Consider the following 22,196-nt stretch of genomic DNA (forward strand, 5'->3'; position numbering starts at 1 on the left):
GACCGCAGTCCTCGGCAGGAAACTGTGGTTGCCGTCCCTTAGCTAGTTTCACACTTGCGTTGCAAAAAGTGTGATAATAAAGACCACGGATTCCAGTGAAATAACGCATGGCGTTAAGTTTTCTTTAGCCGAGAGAGAGCCCTCATCACCGCACACATCCCGACATCACCGCACACATCCCGACATCACCGCACACATCCCGACATCACCGCACACACACACACCGGCATTACCTCAGTGACGTCCCCGCTGACAGCGCGATTCACTTCAGTTGCTGCGTGGAGCTCACATGAGCGGCAGTGTTCTACTGCAGCTCCTGTCAGCTTCATGTAGCAGAACTGGATGCGGGACCTGATGTGGATTACGCCGGACCTGGAGGGGTATTTGGGGATTTTAATAAAGTGGTGAAAGAGGGTATTTTTTTTTTTTTGTCTTTTATTCCAAATAAAGGATTTTTTTCGGGTGTATGTGTTTATTTACTTTCACTTACAGGTTAATCATGGAAGGTATCTCGGGGAAACGCCTGCCATGATTAACCTAGGACTTAGTGGCAGCAATGGGCTGCTGCCATTAACTCCTTATTACCTCCTCGATTGCCACCGCAGCAGGGCAATTTGGGATGAGCCAGGTTGAGTCCCGGGACTGTCGCATCTAATGGATGCGGCAATTCCGGGCGGCTGATGGCTGAAATTTTTAGGCTGGGGGGCTCCCCATAACGTGGGGCTCCTCATCCTGAGAATAGCAGCCTTCAGACGTGTGGCTTTACCTTGGCTGGTATCAAAATTGGGAGGACCACATGTCATTTTTTTTTTAATTATTTATTTATTGTACTGCATGATATAGACCCGCCCACCGGCGGCTGTGATTGGTTGCAGTGAGACAGCTGTAACACAGTGTGGGGGCGGGTCTGACTGCAACCAATCATAGGCGCCGGTGGGCGGGGAAAGCAGTGAATACGAGATTGAATAATGGGTGGCAGGCGTTTTCAAAAGAGGAAACGCCGCCGGAGCAGTGTGAGTGTGTCTGTATGTATGTATGATGTGTATCTATGTATGTCAGTGTATATGACGGTATAGATTTGTCTGTTTATATGTATTTTGTGAGTTTGTCTTTCAATATGTATATGTACGTATCTGTGTATGCATGTTTATGGGTCCCACTGGGACTCTTCCGCCCGGGGCCCACAAAAACCTGGAGCCGGCCCTGGGTGGTACATATTGTGAATGTAACCTCCCATTTTGGATCTGGTGGATAAATTGTGGTTGGGGGTGGTACATCTGGTGGATGTAACCTCCCATTTTAGATCTGGTGGATAAATGGTGGTGGGGGGTGGTACATCTGGTGGATGTAACCTCCCATTTTGGATCAGATCTTGGTTTATTGCCTGGCGGATTGGGAGGCTCTTCAGGGTGGAGTCCCTGGGAGTCAGTGATGTTGGTAATTTTCCAGCAATAGTGGTGCCCCGAGCTTGTGGTCACGGCTGGGGGTAATGCTGGATGGTTTCAGGTATTTATGGCTTTTGCCAGGCTTTGGAACTCCAAGAACCTCCTCACTTTTCATGTTGATTTATTGTGTTTGTTATAATAAATTTGGCCATAATTAATCCAAAATGGTTGTCTGTCGTTTGTGGAAGGGGATCCATGTATGGGGTGGTTGTGGACCCGAAGGGAAGGTAAATTGAGGTACTAGGTGAAGCCTCTACAATACTGCAGTCATGGACTCTGCTGTGATCCCCATTGTATTGGGTTCTGTTTACATATTGCTTCAACTCAAAATGGACCCATGATGACTATGCCAGATCTGTTTTCAGACAGATCTCCGCAAATCTTGATATATTCCATCAAAGGGGATGTCAAAATGCCATCAGGGTTACAGTATTTTACTTTCTACAAATAACGCGCAGACTGTTTTTATTCTTGTAGTCACAGATTTCCAGAAAGCCTGGCAAAAACAATATTATGAATGAAGCCTTAGCAGCCACATTTTATTATATTATATTGCAGTTTCCATTTCTGCTATTACTTACATGCAGGTAAATCTCTACAAGTTCATATTCTTGCAGCAGATAATACAGTTTTCCAGCTTGAATCCACCTTTCAGCAGATTTCTCATGTTGTCCCAGGTCAATAGAAATCCGTAGACTTTGCTTTGTATAGTCCAGAGCTTTTCTTAGGGATCTACAAATGAATATGTCAGTATTGAGAGAGCACATAGCTATTCTTCATAACAACTAATGTGAGTATCTTCACCAGTTTATTTTCCTTATTTTTGTCCCTTATTATTCTCTGTGGTCTCAGAGTATAATAAATATATTATGTAGTGATGAGCAAGCACTACCATCATGCTTGGGTGCGCGATACTCTCAACAAGCAGTTGGATGTTCGGATAGGCACGACTCATGTACTGAGTATAGTGAAAGTCAATGGAGGACTTTAGGACTTTTCCGGGAAATGTTCCCCATTGACACCATTGTATTCGAGTCGCGCCCATCCAAGCATCCAACTGCTCGTTATGAGTAAAGATCACCCGAGCATGGTAGTACTCACTCATCACTAGTAAAACAAATACATAAATAAATCCTTATACTCATCTTCCCACTCACTTTTCTGGCCCCTCCACTCTTCAGCATCACCTGGTCGGTTCTCACCGCATATTCAGATCGCCACCGCTTCAGCTGAATACTCCAACTTCTGGATTTAATGAGGTTCTGTACATGCGTGCGCAAGGTCACAATGATGCCATCACCTTTTGCGCTTGTGCAGAATCCTCCCAGGTGTCATGCTAGGTACGAGGAAGTACCAAGTGAGCTGCGAAAGGGAGGGGAAGGGTACCCTGCTTCTAGGGAAGGGGAGATGGTGACCTCTGACCAAACCTACAGCTGGTCCCTGGAGTCCCTCACCATCCTAAATAGGTTCCAGACCTATGCCCTGAGCCGGATACCTGACCCTAGGTATCCCTAGTGTTGGACCCTAAATATGGAACGGGTGGGATGAGCTCTTCGTCAACCTCACAATGTGGACACATAGGGGGAAAAAGCATGAACTACTTATCCCCAGAAGACACAGGCACAAGTTCGGCAAGCTTCAGCAACTATACTACAGATGAGAGCAAGCCACCTGCTTGCCACCAGAGCTATAGTGAACTGAATAATATCACCAGCACCATTCCAGGGAAGAAGGGAGTATTTAAGCACCAAGATAATGCTGATGATCAGCAGCTGGGTGGAAGGTTAGCTCCTGCTGGGTCCTAAGGGGGAGAGATGAAAATCCACAAAGCTACCTATACCAATGAATACTGACAGCAGGAACAATAGAAAGTCAGGGAGCATTTTGCGCAGCCAAACGCTATGAGCTTCTTTGGCCAGAAACAACATGACTGTCTGTCACCCGTCACACCAGGGCTCAAAGCCAGAAGTAACATCTCCATGTGAGACGCTCGGGGACTTCATCAGCAATCTGAAGATCTGGTGAGGTCCGTATGAGTGATGCTGAGAGGCAAGAGAAATGAACAATAACAATTTGATGGTCTTTTATGGATTAAAAAAAATTGTACATTATTTAGCATATATTTTTATCGTAACAGTGCTTACAATCACCAAGAACAAAAAAATGAAGGTCCACCTAGACAGTACACACTTTCCCAGAGCTAATAGGTTATTGTAACCATATGTAACCTCCGGGCTAGGAAATAGTATTTTTAAAACAAAAGCTTTCGGTGATTTTTCACATCCAGCTGCAGAAAATATTATAAATGAAAATAATTTGCTCTTTCTACCAGCCTCGGAGAGTGATCTCGATTATTCAAATTGAATTTTATAATCTAAATGTTATTCTGCAAATTCAAAAGAAACAATTATCCAGATTCTATTTTATTTTAATGACTCTTTTATAGCAGTGCGTTTTGAGCTGAAATGTCAGTTGTCATATCTATAACGCCAGGTTTTGTAATATAATCTCCATTCTGCTATCTGGATAAATGAGGATGATTAGTCTTGGGAGCCAGCCGCAGCACCCGGGATAAAACCACAAGGTTTCTCCTGACAGTCGATCTTTAACTACGGCTGAATCAGGGTAAAGACAATGTATTGAATGATAGAAAATATTCCGGATATCCAAAGTAGGATTTCATAAATATAAAAAGGATACGGACACCTTTATGGCAATCACATGTATTTTTTGGGTTACAAATATTTGGGTTTTTGTTTTTTTTACAGTCACTTTTTTTCATGTACAATAGTCTGTTTCCTGGCTGTAGAAGTCAACTGAAAATCCTACAGTGAGCTGGTTCTGACCGGGAGTTTGTAAGTTTGTTATCCATCATTATCTGATCTCCAATCCTCTGATTTATGCGTGTGCCACCCCTGTGCCAGCAGCCGTGCTGCTCGGATCCGGATCTGTGGTATGGCTCGAGGGACTCTACGGGACCCGGGGGTCGCGCGGACACTCCAAATAAAAAAGGGGACGTATTTGTACGGGGGTTGTTGAAAACTGTCTGTGACGCCACCCACGGTGTGTGGTGAGATGTAGCACCACTGCTGCTGTCGCGGGCGGAGGGGTGGGAACACCGCTCGCCTGGAATTGCTGGCGCTCGGGTCCGGTGCTTCTGCTCCTCGGTGGCTCAAGCACGGGGCCGGACCCGGGGCTCGAGCAGTGCCTTCTCGCCCACGAGTGAAAAGGGGAGGTTTTTGGTGAGTATTTCGGGATGTCGGTCGTGACGCCACCCACGGGTTGTGGTGATGGTGGGCACCACCGCTGCTGGTGACGGGGGATCCCGGGAGCGATGGCGGGGAGCAGCTGAGGTGTTGACCCCTCCGTGGGTAGGGGCTGTTGGTCCTGGGGCCCCGGTTGGGGAGGTAGGGGGGAGGTATAGGTGCAGGTGCCGAGGCGGGGAGGCAGCGTGGGCGCGGGTGCAACGTTGCGGTGCAGCGCGATGCCGGATGGCACTGTTGTACTCACTCAGACACAGAAGGACAGAGTCTCTGGTAAACCAAACTGCTGGATGGACGGGGCCCACAGCCGGCTGCGGTGTTCTCACTCTCCCCAGACGGGTTGATGGTGGCTGTCGTTTCCTGCACCTGTGTAAGTGTGTTTGACTCCTATGGCTTCCCATGGGTAGTCCGCTCCCCGGCGTGTACGTGTCGGGAGAGCCCGTTTTGCCCGCAGGCGCTGGCCCTTGGATCTCTGGCCCTTGGCGGTGGCGCATATCCGGACGGGTTGGGCTGTTGCCTTCTGACGGGACTTGGTTGGGAATGAACCCCTGAGGTCCAGACCGCAATCAGAGAATTTGACCTTTTCGGCGGCTCCTAGCCTAGTCGGGGTCTGAGTACTCTGCCTTGGTGCTTGGCCTCGGTCTGCTCCACGGTTCGGTACTGGCAGGCCACCGCCCGACCCCGGTCCTACGGTTCCGCTGGCCTACACCACCTCCTGCAGACGGCCACCACCGTCTGCCGACCTTGCTGATCGTGTCTGGGCTCCAACCCAGACACAGAAAGTCTCTCACTCACTCCTCTCACTTCCACTTCCTAACAACTTCTCCCACTCACTGACTTTTCCCGCCTCCAGACCTGTGAACTCCTCGGTGGGCGGGGTCAACTGCCTGGCTCCGCCCCACCTGGTGTGGACATCAAGCCTGGAGGGTGGCAACAAGGATTTTTGGTTGACTGGTGTTACCTAACCAGGGGAGGGTGTGTGTGTGTGTGTCAGTGTACTGTGACCCCTGGGGATCCAGGGCGTCACACTGCTGTTGTGGGGCTCCCAGGGGCAATGGGCTGGCAGCTGGATGTTAACCCCTCTGTGGGCAGGAATGGATGCCCCGGGGCCAATGTCTCTGTGCAGGGGATGATAACGGCAGGGGCCGGCACACCCGGTCAGGCCGGGAAAGTTACTCACTGTTGAATCAATCACACAAGTCTTTTGGTAAATCAAGGTGATGGTGGCCAACTGCTGCAGACGGGTGTATCTGGTTCCACACCTGGGTTGATGGTCACTGCCCCTTTCCTCTGCACTTTGTGTTTGGTTGTGTAGACTTCCCGGTGTGTAACGCAGGAGTCCGCTCCCGGTCCTCAGGTTGGGAGCCGTGACCATCAAACGCTGACCCGTGGGATCTACAGGGCCCTGGCGGATGCCCTATCCCTCTCTGTGGGTCGTTGTCTACTTTTTGGGACTTAGGTTGAGACAGGACCTGGAATCCTGCCCTCAATTGGTTAATTAGCTAGGCCGTTGGTGCCGGTCCTGGCTTCAGGGTCTGAGTACCCCCTGGTGTGGACGGTTTCCGGGTCGGTTCTCCGGTGTCGGTACCGGCGGGCTACAACCCTGCCCCGGTCCACCTCGGATCTGCCGAGCCATCTTCCCGTCTCCTGCTGGCGGTGACCACCGTCTGCCACCTAGCCAATGTGTCAGGGCTCCGACCCTGACACCTGTCAGCTTCTCCTCCTCACTCCTCTCGACTCCAAAACTTGTCTCTTGTTTTTTTCCCGCCCCGGGCTCTGCAGACCCCTAGGTGGGCGTTTTCCTTCCGCCTGGTCCCGCCCACTGGTGTGCCTGTCCGTCCCTGGGGGGGAATAGGGTTTTGTCGGCTGTTTTAACCCTGTGTGGGAGCGGTGTTGTGCGAGGGCTCAGAAATTATCATAAATCAGTTTGACATGCAATTGGTAATTAGTACATGTGATGCATGTCTAGATATTTAAAAAAGATTTTTTTCTTGAAAGAAAATGAGTGAAATGGCTAATATCTGTTTGAATTTACAGTATGCGATCACCATTCTCCTGAAAAACTGACTGCGGAGACTATAAGAGAAACCGACTCAGAGCGGTGGCATGATCTATTCTGCAGTCAGAGGATAAACTGTATGCTGCACGCATGCGCGATATGCGAGTCCTGCGGTACAGTTTAATGCGATTTCTGTGATCCACTGCCAGTCATGTGGAAAATGATCACATGACCGTTTGGGAGGATATGACGACATATGCTGCTTTGGCAACCACATAAACAATGTAACGTGGTGCGTTCCACTGCCGGGAATTGAGCTTGATCACATGACCCGGTGGGCGGAGATGACGTCACATGCCGAGAGAAGAAGGAAATGTATAAATATGAGCAGTCTGTGGCGGCTCTTTAGGCTGCTTTCACACATTCGTTTTTTGGCATCAGGCACGATCCGGCGAAAAAACTGATGCGACGGAGCCGGCGAAAAAACGGATCAGTTGCATCAGTTTTTTTCCATCAGTTCCTTCAGTTTTTTTGACGGATCCGTTGTGATACTGAGCATGCTCAGTTGAAAAAAACGTATCCAGTGGACGTATCCGTTTTTTTGCCGCATTATGCCGGATCCAGCGTCTATAGGCTTCCATTATGAAACACGCCATATGGATATATGAAACACGCCAGCGCGATGTGGTTTTTCGCCGGAGACAAAAAACATTCTCCTTAGCGTTCCATCCAGCCGCCAGACAAGCAAATTTTGCAAAAGCCAGATGGAATGCAAGGCCATCCGACACAATCCGGCGCTAATAGAAGTCTATTGGGGAAATAACGGATCCGACGGCAACAGACGCCGGATCCGTTTTTTCAGGTTTTTGCCGGATTGTGCCTGATGGCAAAAAACTGATGTGTGAAAGCAGCCTTACAGAGCGATAAGCACAGCCGCTGCGGTCATGTGGCGAGTTCCCTTACATTGGTGTTTTAACCCCGTAGGTAAAATCATTAGTAAATACAAAGGTACTCATTGTTACTTTGTGAATGTTATACTTTAGCATGTTATAGGAGGAATAGGTCCATGTTTGCAGGGACCTGTAAAAGCATGCCACACAAATGACTCCCCTAAAGAGTACATGAACGAAACGCGTTGTAAAAATTTCTGATACTCAATGGGCTCTATTATGAGAGTGAATGGAACCTAGCAAATTATAAAGAAAACGGCACCCGACAAATTGGGTGAGAAAGTTCCATTTTAATAAGAGAGTATTTGGATTTGTCTACACATACTAATGAAGTGATGGCAAAATAATTGCAGTTTGGTAATTGTATATCCCTTTTTGTCCATCGTTGTATGGAGACGGAGGGACCACACCTAATATACAGTACATGTTGTTTGTTTGTTTTTATTAAGAGGGGTCAATGGTAGTGACCTAATGTCTTTAGGCAAATTTGAGTAAAGGTTAAATTTTAGAACGTTGTCATTTCATCCGCATTTTTTGCTTAATTAACCATTAGATATTTGTGGAAAATACCCAGTAGCTGTTTGTGTACGCAAATTGATCATAGATAAAAAGTAAAATAATATCTAGTTATAGTGTTAAGTAGATATGACTAATAATTATACTCCATCACGTCATCAAGAAGCTGCCTGCACTTACTTGGCAGTGTTTAGCGTCTGATAGAGCCTACTTAGGGTACTAAGGACATCTCCTTCCTTTTGTCTGTCTTTCAAAACTTGCAGTAGATGGACCCAGTGTTCACAGTATGTTATATGAGCTCCGATGGTTGGACAGACTTCACTGTAGAAACTGGACAGCTCTTCTATCACACTAAGCTGACCTGTATAAGGAATGCATAGTATAATAATTATCATTATTACAAATAACATCAAACCTGTGGAAAATAAGTGTGAGATATAAAAGTGCATAACATTAACTAAATCTGTCAATCTAAGTGGTTGTCCAGGATTATAACATTAAAGGGGGCTTTACACGGTAGCGATATCGCTAGCAATTTCTAGCGATAGCGACCGTGTAAGTACCCGCCCCCGTCGCGCATGCGATTGTTTGTGATTGCTGCCGTAGCGAACATTATCGCTACACAGCGTCACACATACTTACCTGGTCGGCGGCGTCGCTGTGACTGCCGAACAATCCCTCCTTCAAGGGGGAGGGACGTTCGGCATCACAGCGACGTCACTGCAACGTCACTAAGCGGCCGGCCAATCAAAGCAGAGGGGCGGAGATGAGCAGGACATAACATCCCGCCCACCTCCTTCCTTCCTCATTGCGGCCGGCGGCAGGTAAGGAGACGTTCCTCGCTCATGCGGTGTCACACATAGCGATGTGTGCTGCCGCATGAGCGATGATCCACAACGCTAAACAACCCTTACCGATTCTTTACTTTGGGACGACCTCTCCATGGTGAACGATTTTCACCATTTTTGAGGTCGCCTAAGGTCGCTGGTAAGTATTACACGCTGCGATATCGTTAATGACGCCGGATGTGCGTCACTAACAACTTGACCCCTGCGACCAAACATTAACGATATCGTAGCGTGTAAAGCCCCCTTTAAGGAGTATTCCCACCTCCAAGATCCTATCCCAATATGTAATAGGTGTATTAATAATAATAATAATAATAATAATAATAATAATAATATTAGCAAATACCACCAATTAGAAATATAGTATAGTTCTCCTGATATAGCCATGTCTGTTACCTCATGTGCAGAGCATTGCAGCTTAGGTATCCATGGTTACATCCACTCATTTAGTAACAGTTAGTTGCTCGTAGTCGTAATCATGGATACCTAAGCTGTAATGCCCTGCCCATGAGATAAGAGACATGGCTACATCTGGAGAACTATTTGCTAATATTAGTATTATTACACCTACTGCATAGCGGGATGGGATCTTGAAGATGGGAATAGCCCTTTAATGACCTATCCTTAGGACATGTTCCAGTTGCAGTGGGCGGCCAGAACGACTGCACAGCTGCATTGACGGAATAGTGCCACAGCCTGGAACTGTACATCCACATCCTATTGATTCAAATAGGGGACGATGTGAAATTCCAAGCCGTGACCACTATACAGTTGTTGGAGCTGTGCTGTGCAGCTCTGTATCTGGACAGTGGCAGCATCGGGAACTTGACGGGCTTTCCGTGTGATGTACCTCCACCGATCTGGACTTTACTGGCAAAATAGACATTCAAATAAAATATATTAATATTAACTTTTTAATAACTTGCATATTTGGGACAGAGATTGATTTAGGCAATGCTAAAATCTATTACACACATTAATATTTTATGGCAGAAGGTCAGTGTAGTGCCTATGCTGTGTATGATGCACACAGGACTTCCTAGATAATATTCCAATTACCATTTACTGCCAGTTACATAAAAGTTAATCACAAGATCAAAATTGTATTGTAAAAGTATTGAGTTGAGTTTTATTGGAACCGTATTTTATTGCCCATATGAATATAGTGAAGGAGGGAAATGCCATTAAATGGAAAAGCTTCCCAACTGTGACATACATCTATATGGAGAACATTGCTCAAGGGTTTAATTTTTAAAAACTGGATGAACATTATAAGCACAGATCATTACTACTAAAGGCTGCTTTACACGCGTCGATATCTCGTGCGATCGCATTTGCGATCGCACCCGCCCCCATTGTTTGTGCGGCACGGGAAATTTGTTGCCCGTGTCACACAAAGTCAGTAACCCCCGTCACACGTACTTACCTCCCGAACGACCTCGCTGTGGGCGGCGAACATCCTCTTCCTGAAGGGGGAGGGACGTTTGGCGTCACAGCGACGTCACACAGCGGCCGGCCAATAGAAGCGGAGGGGCGGAGATGAGCGGGACATAAAACATCCCGCCCACCTCCTTCCTTCCGCATTGCCGGCGGCCGCAGGTAAGCTGCAGTTCATCGTTCCCGGGGTGTCACACGGAGCGACGTGTGCTGCCTCGGGAACGATGAACAACCAGAGCACAGAAGGAAGTTCGATTTTTTGAAAATGAACGATGTATCAACGAGCAACGATAAGGTGAGTATTTTTGCTCATTCACAGTCGCTCATTTGTGTTACATGCTACGATATGTCAAACGAGGCTGAATGTACGTCACTAACGACGTGACCCCGACAACATATCGTTTGATATATCGTAGCATGTAAAGCACGCTTAAGAATTCCTGTATCCCATCAATGGACCATTAAAGGGAGCATGTCAGCACAAGCTGACAATATAGGGTCCGATTTATCAATTGCATTTTCTTTTTAGTTTAAGGCGGGCTTTACACGCTGCGACATTGCTAGCAATTGCTAGCGATGTCGTGCGCGATAGCACCCGCCCCCGTCGCACATGCGATATGTGGTGATTGCTGCCGTAGCGAATATTATCGCTATGCAGCTTCACACGCACATACCTGGTCGTTGACGTCGCTGTGACCGCCGAACAATCCCTCCTTCAAGGGGGAGGTGCGTTCAGCGTCACAGCGACGTCACCGTGACGTCACTAAGCGGCCGGCCAATAGAAGCGGAGGGGCGGAGATGAGCGGGACATAACATCCTGCCCACCTTCTCCCTTCCGCATTGCTGGCGGGACGCAGGTAAGGAGATGTTTCTCGTTCCTGCGGCTTAACACACAGCGATGTGTGGTGCTGCAGGAACGAGGAACAACATCGTACCGGCAGCCGCAGCGATTTTATGAAAAGGAGCGACGCGTCACCAATCAACGATTTTTGACGTTTTTGCGATCGGTGATCGTCGCTCCTAGGGTTTAAAGGCTGTGATTTCGGTAACGGCGCCGGATGTGCGTCACTAACGATGTGACCCCGACGATATATCGTTACTGATGTCGCAACGTGTAAAGCCCGCCTAAGTCTCTTCTTTTATGTCTTGAGGTATGCATTGACACTTTTTGTACCTAATTCTTCTAAATGGCGCATGTAGTTCAAGAATTTTTTACCTATATTTGACTGTTTGCACTAAATAGTCACGAAGTTTGCAAAAAAAAACATATGTACATAATTTTGTTCTACTGGGAAACTGGATGACATTTGTACAAAATTTTTGTAACTTTCTAAAAAGTACAATGGATGAAACAGCTGAAAACACCTGGAAACCCTAACGCCATCCCACAATCATGTACAATAAACTTTATACTGACATTAACTGAATTTAAACATTAACTCAACTGACTTTTAAAAACACGCAAATTAAAAGAAAGAATTACATGTAAATGATGAAAAAACACAAAAAATTAGATAAAAAGGCACAAATGTAATAATGAATCAGGCCCTTAACCTTATAGGGAGAGTGACCTCTATAAAAGTCACACCTTTGGGACTCGGTTTCATTTGCGCACAGCTTCCACTGCAAGAGCATTGGAAGCGATATGCTAATGACCCTCTTCTGCGAGCGTCAGCCGATGGTCATGCAACTGTGATCCGATCTTGCGATCAGATCACAACTGTGGAGAAGAGGGAGGGATCACTTTCTCCCCATCTCCTCCCTAGCTTGTATCTGCATATATCTTACTGCGGTCAGATGATATGTGAGTGCTAGTGCAATGTTTCACATGCTCCCATAGACTTGTATGGGGGGAGTGTGAGCCAAGACTTGCTGCCAAACGCAGCATGCTGCGATTTATTTCTCAGGCCACTATGGCATGAGAAATCAATCGCAGATCAACACTGCCCTATAGTTTTGCACTGGTGCGAGTGCATTCCGATGTCTTATTGTATTGCACTTGTCTGTGTAAATTACAAGTGGAATCGAGGCCTTAGGGTAGGGTCACATGAGCATATTAGATAAAACAAAAATCAGTCCCATTCTCATCCAAAAAAGTGGGATGATTTTTTACTTTATGGTGTTGCCAGGAAGCTCAATACACCATTCTGCCCACTGGATTTGCCTGCCACCCTTACTGGTGATTGTCAGCGCTGGCTTGCCTGAAGTGAGCATTATCTGCAGGCAAAATGCAGGCTAGTTAAAGCTGTCAATCACCAGTAAACAGAATGGGGAACTGAGCTTCTTGGCCTCAGCAAGTGTGCACTAAGGTACTGCTCTTCACACAACAATGGGCAAATGCACAATGGAGGAATTCATATCCCCTACGCTAGAAAATGGGCATCAACATCTCCCAAAGTTTGTGACAATTGGTGTATTGAGCTCAATTCTGTTTGGTGACTTTTTGCCTTTGGTGTACATTGAGGCTGAAATCTGCTCAGGGCTGGCATATATTTAGTGCAGTTCAAAAGATGAACCAAATTTATTAAAAAGAGTGTACTGTTACAATTTTGGCATCCCTTCTCTACGAAGTAAAAGGATCAAGATTGGAATACAAAAAGCCAACGTTGATAAATTCCTCCAAGTGTGTTCAGGCATAGATCAATTTTCAAAGAATATTCGCCAAGACATTCAGTCAGTCACACACTTCTAAATTATTTTCTATATAGGATGGTATTAAAGGTTTAGTCTACAAACATAAGACAATAAAACATTTAAAGGGAACCAATCACCAGGATTTTCCTATATAACTTAAAGCCAGTGCTATACTGGCACTATCAGGCTGATTCTATACATATCTGTAGTGGTCAGCTCGGATGTATAGGTTTTGAAATCCAAGAAAGTAAAGTTTATAAAATCGGCAGCTTTTTGAGTGACAGCAGCTGAGGATCAGACAATATCCGGTGGGGGGGATTTATAGTTATCCCCTCCCCCTGTTAGAATTAGCATCAGTATTATACAATCCATATAACTTTTCACTAGCAAGACCTGAGTTAGGTCATAACCATATAACCAGAAGTGGCGGGGCCTCAGCAAACAAAAACATGTTGCTTCCTGGTATCAGCTTTGTTGGCTGAGGCCCCACCCCTTCTGGTCACATGGGTATGACCTCACTCAGGTCTTGCTAGTGAAAAGTTAAATCGATTGTATAATACTTATGCTAATTCTAACAGGGGGAGGGGATAACTATAAATTCCCCCACCGGATATTATCTGATCCTTAGCTGCTGTCACTCAAAAAGCTGCCGATTTTATAAACTTTACTTTCTTGGATTTCAAAACCTAAACATCCGAGCTGACCACTACAGGTATGTATAGAATTTGCCTGATCATGCCGGTATAGCACTGGCTTTAGCTTACATACAAAAATCCTGGTGATTGGTTCCATTTTAATGTCTGGCTGAAAGAAATGTGTCCTACTCTCATAACGATAGTTTTTGCAAACCAGTTTAAAATAGGAATTTCTTTTCAGGAAAGTTAAATAATGAAGTACTCACTTTTTAAATTATTAGACTTCATAGAAAACAGCAATGCAAGTTCAAAACAGGCTCTGCCATCTTCAAGTTTTTGATGTTCGATCAGAATTTTCCCCAACCAGTGCAGAACTTGGGCTAGCTCTCTCTCTGCATCACCACTGTCCTGAACATCTATAAAAAGCTGGACAGACTTTACAAAATATCTTTCTGCCATAATAAAAGCCTGGCAGGACACAGCCAATGCCCCAAGGTTTCCCAGGGCTATGGCTTGGTTTCTTCTGTTGCCTGTTTCAGTAGCCATTTTAAGGGCATAGGAGTACCCTCTTGAAGATTCAAGCACCTTTTTATTCCTCTTCTGTGCATTTGCAAGTAGATTATGCACAACACCACACTGAGTAGTACTGTCAGTTTCCTGCATTGAGTCTAAAAGAGGCATCAAAATATGGCAAGCCTGTTCAAAATGGCCGTTCAAAATATATAACCAACCTAAGAACAGAGCAGATTCGAAAGTTTCTTCTTCACTGGTCCATCTACCTAATTCAGAAGCCCTTTTAGTATAACCAATGGCACCAGATAGAAGACTTTGCTGGAGGTAGAGCTTGGCTAAAAGAAAACATAGTGTTCTTTGAGCTTTTATATCGCCACTTTCATAAGATGAGGACAATGCATGTTTTAAGTAAGGAGCAGCTTGAGCTGGAATATGATTGCCTTTTAGTGGACAACCCATAATTTTGGATATATTTTGCATAACTACACCAACTCTCCACAATGGAGATGGCATAATTTTCATGCCAACGGATTTATAGAGTCTGGCTGATGCCAAAGCAACATGAGGCAGATATTTTTTATCATATAAGAAACTTAAAATGGGCATTACACTTGTACTGGAATTCAAAGTTTGGGAGCATGAAGTAATAAGAAGAAATTGCAAACGTTCCAGAAATGGTAGGGCATCATCATGCCTTCCTAGTTGATATAGCAATCGAAAAATGAGGAAGCAAGTACGGGATTCTAAGGAGGCATTGTTAACAATTACAGCTTTCCTAAAAACATATTTTAGCACCTCAAGCTCATTCTCTGAGCTAAAATTATGTTGACATATGCAAGTTAGAAGACTGGAAGCTTTCTCCAGCAAAAGTTCTTGCTTTGACTTCAAATTTTGCTTCAAGTAGATAGCAGATAAATTCCCATACAAGGCAGCCAAAAGTTGCAAATCTAGAAATCCATGGCTAATGGCACTTAAGGCTTCTTCAAAGTAAACTCTTGCCTGGGATAACTTCATCCTCTTGGCACAAATCCGTCCCAGAAGGAAACAACACCTTATGTGTGCCCAAGACATGGTATTCCTTTTTGCCCAGTTCCGGGATGTTTCCAAGTACATTACCAAGTCTTCTTCTTCTGAAAACCCATAAAACGTTGAGTTGAGAAAAGACATAGAAAGGTCATATAAAGGCTGGAAATGAGAATCATAGCCTTCTTTATTGAGGAAGGTCAAGACAGGATCAAAGACTTCAGAGTCTTCAAGATCTCCAGCATTTAAGTCAACAAAGAATTTCGGATCATCAATATCTTCTTGTCCATGTACATGAAAGCCTTCTACTACATATTTCCATTCAGTATCGGGACTTGACTTTTCAGACAAACTGCATTTAGAAGATTCACTTATAGCTTCAATTTCCTCCCAACTATCAGAAATCTGTGTTTCACCAAATTCTTCCCTTCCACCTGGAAAATAGCAATATAAGGGTATTATCAATTTGTGACAACAATTTTACCTGATAGACACATTTTAAGCACAATTAAAATATGTTATATTGGACCATGAATACTATCATTTATACAAGCTTATTTCAAGTATTAATACGAATTATGGCTGATTACGAAATTTGTCAAATGGTGTCAGCCCAATTTTCAAATACAAAATATTTTGTACACAATTTCTGATTGCATCAAAAGTGGAAGGAATAATAAATTACATTTTCCATCTCATGCCAAACAAGTTAGAGTTTCTTTTCATTTAATACATAGAAAAAGAAAAAGGAGGGGGTAACGAGCTCCAATCAATTGTTAATGAATATTTGGGAAAAAGAGGGGGTAACAAGAGCTCTAATCAATTCGTAATGAATATTTGGGAAAAGGGAGGGGGTAACAAGAGCTTCCATCAATTGTTAATGAATATTTGGGAAAAAGGAGGGGGTAACAAGAGCTCCAATCAATTGTTAATGAATATTTGGGAAAAAAGGAGGGGGTAACAAGAGCTCCAATCAATTGTTAATGAATATTTGGGAAAAGGGAGGGGGTAACAAGAGCTCCAATCAATTGTTAATGAATATTTGGGAAAAAGGAGGGGGTAACAAGAGCTCCAATGAATTGTTAAAGGAGTTATCCGACATACACTCCAAAACAAATTGTAAGCTAATCTGTGCTGTATTGTCATATAAATCACCCCTACATTGTTATTTTCTGTTTTCTAACTTTTGTTTCTCTTGAATTCACACTTTATTCCCTGCAGCTCTTGTTTACATTTAGCTCCAACAAACATGACAATTTCCTGTATTCTTGGTTGCCAAACCTCAGTCAGAGCTGTCACCGCCCAGCCTCAGTGTACAGGAACGCCCCCTGCCCTCCCTCTGCACATTCAATGGCTGTCAGTATTCTGCCCAGCACCTGACCTCTCAGCATGTGACAGAGCAGAGATCCAGCTTCTCTCATCTGTGACACAGCAATCAGCTCACATCCCATCCACAATGGTAACAGAAAGAGATGTTCCTCACCCCTTATAGATAAATGAATACTGTGTAAGGCTGACTATATATAGCACCCAATGTGAGTCTATAGTAGATATATACGCCATGTATGTATGGTACATGTGTGTGTGTGTGCGTGGTTTGTGTCATATAGTTATGTGTATACATATACATTATATATATATATATATATATATATATATATATATACACACACATAGATTCTCCAGGCTTATCCCTCTATGTGTCACTATATGAATTGACACATTGGGCTCAGAATGTGGAGTGTGCAGCTTGCATACGAGTGGTCACATGACCATTCATTCTGACTGTCGACAACTGTGTCTGCTGCATCTGCATCTTCAACCGTCTGTCTCGTTCACCGTCTGTCTCGTTCACCGTCTGTCTCGTTCACCGTCTGTCTCTGTCTGTCTCTAGCTTTCCGTCTCTTTTCTTTCCCTGTCTGTCTCTCTCTATCCGTCTCCCCACTGACATCTTATTACCTTTTATACTAACACTGTCCTTTGATACTATAGTAACCAATCACAGCTGAGATTAATAAACTGTAGTTCCAGGCTCCATTCACTTTAATGGAGTCATGTTTTTTGGAGAGTGACTGTAAAGCGCAGGGTTAAATTTTCATGTGAAACCGTAGTCTACGACGTTCCCTGGGTCACATGGGTCATCTGTGCAAAAAAACGTTATTGTAAATGAGAGCTTATTCCTTTAGCGGACATACACACACACACGGTGGATGCAGCGGTGGCCGCGGGTAACCTCAGTGACAGCTCAGCTGATCGCGATACTCACCTCATTTGCTGTGTGGAGCTGACAGGAGCGGCGGCTGAGTAGCGCGATCAGCTGGACTGTCACTGAGGTTACCCGCGGCCACCTCTGCATCCAGGTAACCTCAGTGACAGCTCAGCCGATCGTGCGGCTGTCTTCATTAGCTGCGTGGAGGTGACCGGAGCGGCTGTGTATTATGCAGCTCCTGTCACCTGCATGCAGCAGAGCTGGATGCGACGCTGGAGGAACGTGGATTACGCCGGACAAGGAGGGCTTTGTTGTGGGTAATAAATTGGTAATGAGGGAATTTGTTAGTGTTTTTTATTTCTAATAAAGGATTTTTCGGGTGTGTGTGTTTTTTAACTGTAATTTACAGATTAATCATGGAAGGTATCTCGGTCAGACGCCTGACATGATTAATCTAGGACTTATTGGCAGCTATGGGCTGCCAATAAGTCCTTATTACCCCGATTTGCCAATGCAACAGGGCAAATCGGGAAGAGCCGGGTACAGTCCCAGAACTGTCGCATCTAATGTATGCGGCAATTCTGAGCGGCGCTGGCTGATATTGTTAGGCTGGGGGGCTCCCCATAACGTGGGGCTACCCATCCTGAGAATACCAGCCTTCAGCCTTATGGCTTTATCTGGCTGGTATTAAAATAGGGGGGACCTCACGCCGGATTTTTTAATTATTTATTTATTTATTTTACTGCACAGTATAGACACGCCCACCGGCTGCTGTGATTGGGTGCAGTGAGACACCTGTCACTCAGCGTGGGGGCGTGTCTCACTGCAACCAATCGTAGGCGCCTGTGGGCGGGGAAAAGCTGGGAATACGAGATTGTTTAATGAGTGGCTGGCTTTTTCAAAAAAGGAAAAGCCGCTGGAGCAGTGTGAATGCCGTGCAGAGCCGGGGATCGGGGATCGTTGAGTATGAGAGAGGGGGGGAAACTTCAGTCACTCGGGGGATTAGCGGTCACCGGTGAATCCTTCACAGGTGACCGCTAATCATGACGCTACACAGACAGAGCCGCGTGGTCGCTGTAAAGTCCCCTTTTCACACTGAGACTTTGCTGCACAGCGGGAAACAAAAGGAACAAAGAATGGTCCTGAACGATTTCTAGCGATCACAACTTCACAGCAGAGGCCAGGTCGCTGATGTGTTTCACACACTGCAATGTCGCTGGGGAGGTCGCTGTAACGTCACAAAACCGGTGACGTTACAGCGATGTCGTTTGCGATGTTGCAGTGTGTAAAGCCACCTTTAGTGCCTTTCATGTGGCACTAAGGGGTGCTTAGCCTTGTATTTAGCCAATAAATAAAGAATTAATAAAAAAAAAAAAACGACGTGAGGTCCCCCTTATCTTTTGTAGCCAGCTAGGGTAAAGCAGACGGCTGCAGCCTGCAGACCACAGCTGGCAGCTTCACCTTGGCTGGTAATCCAAAACAGAGGGCACCCCACGCTGTTATTTAAAATTAAATAAATAATTAAAAACAAAAAACGTGGGGTCCCCCCCAAATTGGATCACCAGCCAAGGTAAAGCGGACAGCTGTGGTCTGTTATTCTCAGACTAGGGAGGTCCACCGTTATTGGACACTCCCCAGCCTAAAAATAGCAGGCTACAGCTGCCCCAGAAGTGGCGCATCCATTGGACGTGCCAATCCTGGCGCTTTGCCCCAGCTCATCCCGCGCCCTGGTGCGTTGGCAAACGGGGTAATATATGGGGTTGATGCCAGATGTGTAATGTCACCTGGCATCAAGCCCTGGGGTTGGTGAGGTCAGGCGTCTATCAGATACCCGACATCACCAACCCAGTCAGTAAGAAATAAAAAATAGACAACCAAAAAATTTTTATTTGAAAAAACACTCCCCACATTCCCTCTTTCAACAATTTATTGACAAGAACAATCAAATCCGGGTCTGGCGTAATCCAATAAGGGTGTCGCACGGCGATCCATACCATAGTCAATGAGACTCCCAGTCAATGAAGAACAAAATGTTCCCCATTGGCTGGGAGAGCCGTGCAGTGACCTGAGCTAACATCAATAGGTCAGCCCAGGTCACTGCAGGGGATGCCGAGCGCTGCCGTCAGGAGGTTAGAGGAGTTCATTACCTGCAGTAACGATCTCCTGCTCTCCTGACGTCAGCGCTGTCACTGACTTCTATGCCCGCCGCGTTCTACGCAGTATCGCGAGAGCCCGTGACGTCACTGCTAGTGACAGTCTCGGGCCGCCCGCGAGACGGGCAGAGAAGGCAGTGACCGCGGTGACGTCAGGAGGCAGGAGATCGTTACTGCAGGTAATTATGTCATCTAATCTAACCTGCAGCTACATGTGCAGAGAGCAGGGAGCCGCGCACACTGGGCGCTGGCTCCCTGCTCTCCTAGCTACAGTACACATCGGGTTAATTAACCCGATGTGTACTGCAGCTACATGTGCACAGAGCAGGAGCCGGCGCTGGCAGCGAGAGCGGCGGAGGCTGGTAACTAAGGTAAATATCGGGTAACCACCTTGGTTACCCGATGTTTACCTTGGTTACAGCTTTCCGCAGCTGCCTGATGCCGGCTCCTGCTGGCTTCATTTCGTCGCTCTCTCGCTGTCACACACAGCGATCTGTGCGTCACAGCGGGAGAGCGTCAGTGTCCCGCTCCCTGCCAGCCCCGCGGCGTGAGAAGCTGCAGATACTGCGGGCAGACACTGACATTGCAGTGCGGGCAGCTGCGGGGCTGGCAGGGAGCGGGACACAGACTGCACGGGCAGTGAAGCAGCGCTCGTCATCCCCGCGGATGCACGCAATGCAGGCTGAGAATGAGAGGCAGCTTATACTGCAGAGGGGGGCAAACACTGACAGGGGGGGGGGGGCGGGGGTGGGTGAAATGGGGGGGGGAACAGTTCCCAGGGCGTCAGGCAGTAAACATAATAAAGCGCTGGGAAAACAGCGCTGGCAGTGTATCGGACAACAAGTGTTCCTTGCCTTATTGAACTGGACACTGACTCGGCTGCAATTCAGGGCGCACGTAGCTGGGCACAGGAGGCGGAGGAGGGAGACTACGGCGTGTGTGGGAGGTTGTGGGTGGAGTACGGGGTGCGGGGGAATGTGTGGGAGGGGGCAGGGAACGGGGGCGTTTACTCCAAACACTGTACAGCCCAGCAGGGAGGCGACATGCTGTCCCAGATTTGCATGTCAACATGGCCCTGCCCATGTAGACGTGCAAAGGCCGGAAGCAGCAAAATCGCGGCAGGAGGGGTCACATGACCGCTCTGAGCCGGGGCAGAGGGGCTGACAGCAGGGCAGGTAAGTGGTCTCTATCTACTTACCTGCCCCAATGTAGCCCAATAGTGTAATAATGAAAAAAAGTCAAAAGAAGCCGGATAACCCCTTTAATGAATATTTGGGAAAAATGAGGGTGTAACAAGAACTCCAGTCAATTACTAATGAATATTTGGGAAAAGCAGGGGGTAACAAGAGCTCCAATGAATCGTTAATGAATTTTTGGGAGACTGTATTTTTCAGCTTGTGCCAGTTAATAACAAAAAATGAAAATTAGAAAAAATTAGATCCTGATCATTATAAATAAACATTGAGTTTTCATATTGATTAAACAAGAATTATGATCTGGCTTGCAATGTTCGGAACTATACATAATATATATATATACATTAGCGAAAGCATACGTCTATATATACATGCCACTGACAGAGGTAACCCAACATCATAGTTGTAGCTAGCTATATAATGCTTATGTGAATACCCATAGTGCACTGTCCTCTCATAAAAGGAGACAGGAGAATGTGAAACTTAACGCGTTAACTGAGAGTGAAAATAAATTCTACTATAAATAAAGGTTGTCCAAGTACATCTGAAACATAAAACTGTGCTTAGAAAAAAAATAAATAAATATATATATATATATATATATATATATATATATATACACATATATATACGCACATATATACACATACACACACGCACACATACATTTATGTTTATCATATTTATTAGTTCATAACCTATCTTACCTGGTACAGATTTCAGATATATTTCAACTGGATCCAGGCCATCTAAGATAAATAAATAAATAAATGACTGACTGAATTAATGAATAATTAGAAGATGGTAAAATCTCAATACACTGCATGATAGCACAAATATTACATGCGCTACGCAGCCAGTGCTATAAATTAGCGTTAAATAGGCCTCTGTATAACAAGGTAAGATTTCCGTTCTTTAAGTTATCTCACATGGCTATCAATATCTAGAACAGTTGACTTCCGTTTCCTGGTCAAATGGAGTGGTGGTTATGCATGCTGCTGCTCCATTCAAAGTCTATGGGACCAACAGTGATTGCGGAGAACATGCCTTGGCTACCTCCTGAAGTCACATAGAAGATAAACAAAGAAGTAGTAATCATGCCAGTCCATTGCTCCATTCAAATGGGGGACAAGTCCCAGGTCTGATGATGGGGGAAGGTCTCACCCATGGGCTGAAGATAGGTAATAAATATCAGATATTATGTGTCCAACCACCATATCCCCACTGAGAAGCTCATATTTTGCATAAGTAAACATGATTTCATATATTGCAGCAAATAATTTTATTGTACAGATATCAATTAGAAAACCCTTCAGAAGTTCTAAAGAAAAGACTAGGCTTTAGCAAATGCAAAGCTATGGTATGATATTGTACA

The 22,196-nt window shown here is 45.5% G+C and overlaps 1 protein-coding gene across 1 annotated transcript in view; it reads right to left on the minus strand.

Moving 5' to 3' along the window:
* The window catches only part of SH3TC2 (SH3 domain and tetratricopeptide repeats 2), a 189,392-nt gene that overhangs the window by 16,202 nt on the left and 150,994 nt on the right, over positions 1-22,196 (minus strand). The window contains exons 12-14 of the mRNA XM_075344627.1: positions 13,994-15,697; positions 8,354-8,534; positions 2,027-2,177 (exon numbers count right to left, since the gene is read on the minus strand). Of these exons, the coding sequence (XP_075200742.1) occupies positions 2,027-2,177; positions 8,354-8,534; positions 13,994-15,697 (2,036 nt within the window). The remainder of the gene's footprint in view (positions 1-2,026; positions 2,178-8,353; positions 8,535-13,993; positions 15,698-22,196) is intronic.

This window comes from Anomaloglossus baeobatrachus, chromosome 4 (assembly GCF_048569485.1).
Source record: "Anomaloglossus baeobatrachus isolate aAnoBae1 chromosome 4, aAnoBae1.hap1, whole genome shotgun sequence".
NCBI lineage: Eukaryota > Metazoa > Chordata > Amphibia > Anura > Aromobatidae > Anomaloglossus > Anomaloglossus baeobatrachus.